The following is a 3,983-nucleotide window of genomic DNA, read 5'->3' on the forward strand; positions in this document are numbered from 1 at the left end:
GAACACCAGAAAGCATACACAGGTTCAGGATTTCTGTAAACATAGGATTCCAGCTCCCAAAACCACTCTTATATTCACTTTCTTTAAAGGCTTGTCTGGACGAGGATAAAGGTGCATTTAAAAAAGAAAAAAAATGTCAGTGAAAACTTTTAATTAACATGTTTTCAAAATCTCAGTGTTGGCAGGGTGTGTTGCAGTTTAGTGCATTTGCCAGCAAATGTGTTAAAATACATTTGTGTCCCAACCACGTGTGGCAAGTTAGGACATGTTTTTAAAAGTTTTGAATTTTAATATGAGTTAAAACATGTTCATGATAGTGGTTTTACCTTAGCCGACTGTGAGTGTCACTGATGTGTTTTCCTGGGACTCCAGTGAGCAGCTGCCATACTGGCAGGGAGCTGCTACTGAACAGCTTTCTCCTTTTCCTGAACTATCAAATGAAAGTGCCTATCTTTCAGGAATGGATAGAAATGAATGTTTTACACTGTATTGTGAAAAACAAATAAAAAAACCCAAAAGCTGGATATTAGTGAGATGGAAGGTTGGGTAGTGGTTGCAGGAGTGAAGCCATGCTTTCACAGGGTTGTAAAGTGCAGCTTCAGAGGACTGGATGTAAGGTCAGGATTTCTGTAGACACGTAACCCACAGTGTGGCACCACACTCAGCTGTTGTTCTAGATGTGGCCAAACACTTTGCAGGGGCAACTTTGCCTCAGCTGCTCTTGGGCCAAAAGCTATCAGCTTTTTTTCTAACCTCCCCACAGAAAGTGAGTGTAAAGTTGACATAACTGCTACATACCATGCTTATACCTGGCTAGCTTGACTGGAAGGTTTGTGTTTATGCCTGATCGAAGTTGTAGCTGCAAGGCACAGATTCAGTATTAATGACCATGAAGGCCCAGGCAAGCATCAGTAACTCTGAGTCAGCTGTGACAGTGATTTTCTGGCCAGCACACTGTAAAGCAGTCCACACCTCAGTCTTTCCCCTTCCCAAAAGGCAGAAGATGAAAATACCTCAGGCAAAATGTGCTGAGAGGAGTTACATTTTGGAAGAACCGAAAAAAAGACAACTTCATCTGGGGCATGCAACACACTCTTAGAAATCAGGAGATTGGCTGTGACAAGGCCCTTAACCTTTGGAGTTGCAAAGGGAAGACGAATCCTGCCGCCCCCCTGAGAAGAGGTCCCCAGCCCTGTCTCTTTGCCTTAATTTTTGTGCTCCTCTCATTTCATTTTCGAGCTGTCTCTCAGTCATGGCTGTCACACTCTTAGAAATATTGCCACCCATGCCACAGGGGGAGAGGGGGAGGGGGAGGGAATCTGATTTTCTGCTGACACAGCTATTGTGGTAAAAGCCTTAACACAAATACACTTGACAATTGTACCACTTTTTTCAGATACTAAATCTCCAATACCCTATGCACGAGCAACTTAACACTCATACCTCCTCATTCCTGCCACAGAAATGCCATAACAACTTTTTATGTGGAGGGCAAGGCAGAAAATCGGTATTCTCATATTCATAACTGACTAGTCCTGCTCCAAAACACCAATGAGGGATTGTTTTGTTTTTTCTCCTTTCTTTCTTTCCTCCCTCCTTTCCCTTGGAAGGAGATGAAAAGATCAGGAACCTGAGTAAAGAAGTTTAAGAATGAGGAATCTCCCCTCCAGTCTGTCTCTTTGCTTGGCACATAAAGGTGTGTGTGGTGTGACACAGAGCCGATGGGCTCAGGAGGTCATTCAAGGCGTTAAATCTTGCATTTGCATCTCATGTTCAAGGGTTTGGGTTAGAGATAGCTGTCCAGGTTTTAATTGCAATGGGACTGACAGCAGGAGTGTACATATATTCCAGATATATTCCAGTCTCTTGTCCAGAGACTCTACAGAAGAACTTGTGGAACTAAGCACCTATAGTAAGATCAGTCAAAGCTTTTTCTTTTTTCTTCCTCTTTTTCTTTTCAGATTGTAAAACATTGAAATGGTTGAAAAATATATCAGAAGCATAACGTAGAGCACATGCCGTCCAAACTCCCACAGTCACTCTGTGAAATTTTTAAGTGACACTACTCTGAAATACAGACATAACTACGGTGGAAAGTAAAACTGCACATGACCGTGTCAGTGAAATTGCACATACCCATGCAAGATGGACAGGTGCCATTTAATACTGATTGTGAAGTCCTATCGTGGTCTTCCAGCAGGTCTTCTTAAGTGATCTGTTAAATCAACCAGTCTAAAAAGAAAAAAAACCAACAAACAAAACCACCACCACCAAAACCACGATTTGCTAAATATCCAGATTAAAATGAGCAGAGAAAACACTACACGTGGAGTCCCCTTGAGCAGCGGAGGAGGATCCCGAGGAAGGGAGCTGTCTAGCTGTCCGTGCCCCACGGTCGCGCCGCCGTCACGCCACAAGGTGAGCCCTCCGCAGCTCGCTCCATCCCTTCTGCCGGTGGTGCCCGCCGCCGCACACACCGCTCCGCCACGCACAGCCGGGGCGGGGGCGGCAGCCCACGGATCCCCGGAGAGCGGCTCCCGACACCGCTGCCCCCGGGAGCGGCCGCCGCGGTGCAGCCGCAGCTGACGCTGGGGCGGGCAGGGCCGCCCCCGCCCCACTCCGCTCCCGATCCCACCATGGAGGCCCCACCGCCCCTCGGCCGTCGCCAAGGAAACCGCCCGGCGGCGCGGCCCCGCCGAGGGAGCCCCGGGGCGCGGTGGCGGCACTCCCGGCACCCCCACCCTGCCGCGGGCGCTCACCCCGGCAGGGCCGGCGGCTGCCCCCCGCGGCTGCGGGTGCTGTGGGTGCGGGGAGCGCTGCCGCGGGTGGGCGTGCGGGGAGCAGCCCCCCGGGGGAGCGGGAGCTGCTGCGCCGGGCTCGGCGGGGCGGGCGGCCGCGGCCGAAACAAAGGGAGCGGCGGCCAGAGGCGGCGGAGGGGGGAGGTTGTGCGTGAAATGCGGCGAGTGGGAGGGAGAGTTCGCATCCACCCCATGAAAAACACCAACGATATGCCCCTTTTTGCCCCCAGGACACGAAATATTCCCTTGAGCGGCTGAAAGCAGCCGGCTGCCCTCGCAGGGATTACCGAGAGGCGGCTCTCGGCGCCTGCACGGAGCCCACCGGTCCCGCCAACCCCGGTAATCCGCGGGGAGAGGGAGGTGGGAGGCTGGGCCGAGCCTCCCCGCTTCGCAGCCCTTCATTATCGGAATAATTTTAACATCCTTGTTTATAAACAAGAGGCGTTCGGAGGAGATTACCCGATTTAGGGAAACGATCGTTCTGACGCTCGTTTCTACTCCTTAAAAGGGGATGGGGGTGTCGAGGAAACGGGGAGGGGGTCGGAGGGGGGGCTCTGGGCCAGCCTTCCCCGCATCACAGCGCGGAGGGAGGGAACCGCCCCGCTCCCCGCACACACTGCCCCCTCCCCTGAGAAAAAAAATCAGTGGGGTCCGTGATATTTCACCCACCCCAGCGCTGCTAAGCGCTCCAGATCACCGTTAATTCGCGTGCATCGCGTTTCGGGTTGCATCTTATTCGAGGGTTTAAATTCAACGTAAATAGACGCTCGGGGCTGGGGTTTGGGAAAGCGCGAATCTTTCCCTGATAACGTCCTTCGCCCACTACTTCAGTGCATGGAAATGTAATCGTGAAGTGGGTCACCGCCTCAGAAAATACTTTAAAAACACAAATCAGGAATAATCAGACAGCAGAATTTAATTAGAGCCGTAGGCTAATCACAAAATATTTTATTCCAAGCCAATATCGCTATGGGGGAGGGGTCCGTTTCTGCTCCGGCAGCGGCTCCTGCCGCCGCTGCTTTAGCGTTTGCAACATCTGGCCTACAGACCTACTAATTTCGACTCGTGATCTCGTTCGATGAAATCCGATCTACGTGGTTCGAATACCTTCCAAATTGGGGGCGATTTAACAATCGCGACCAATTAAACCCAGGGAAGAAAAGAATAAAAAAACCCCAAAGGGGG

At 51.0% G+C, this 3,983-nt stretch overlaps 1 protein-coding gene across 1 annotated transcript in view; it reads left to right on the plus strand.

Annotated features, from left to right (window-relative positions):
- Positions 1 to 3,876: 3,876 nt before the first annotated feature.
- The window catches only part of MARCKS (myristoylated alanine rich protein kinase C substrate), an 8,418-nt gene continuing 8,311 nt past the window's right edge, over positions 3,877 to 3,983 (plus strand). Inside the window, exon 1 of the mRNA XM_027632218.1 lies at positions 3,877 to 3,895. Within this exon, the coding sequence (XP_027488019.1) occupies positions 3,877 to 3,895 (19 nt within the window). The remainder of the gene's footprint in view (positions 3,896 to 3,983) is intronic.

Source organism: Corapipo altera, unplaced genomic scaffold (genome assembly GCF_003945725.1).
Source record: "Corapipo altera isolate COAL_440 unplaced genomic scaffold, ASM394572v1 2b, whole genome shotgun sequence".
Classification (NCBI taxonomy): Eukaryota; Metazoa; Chordata; class Aves; order Passeriformes; family Pipridae; genus Corapipo; species Corapipo altera.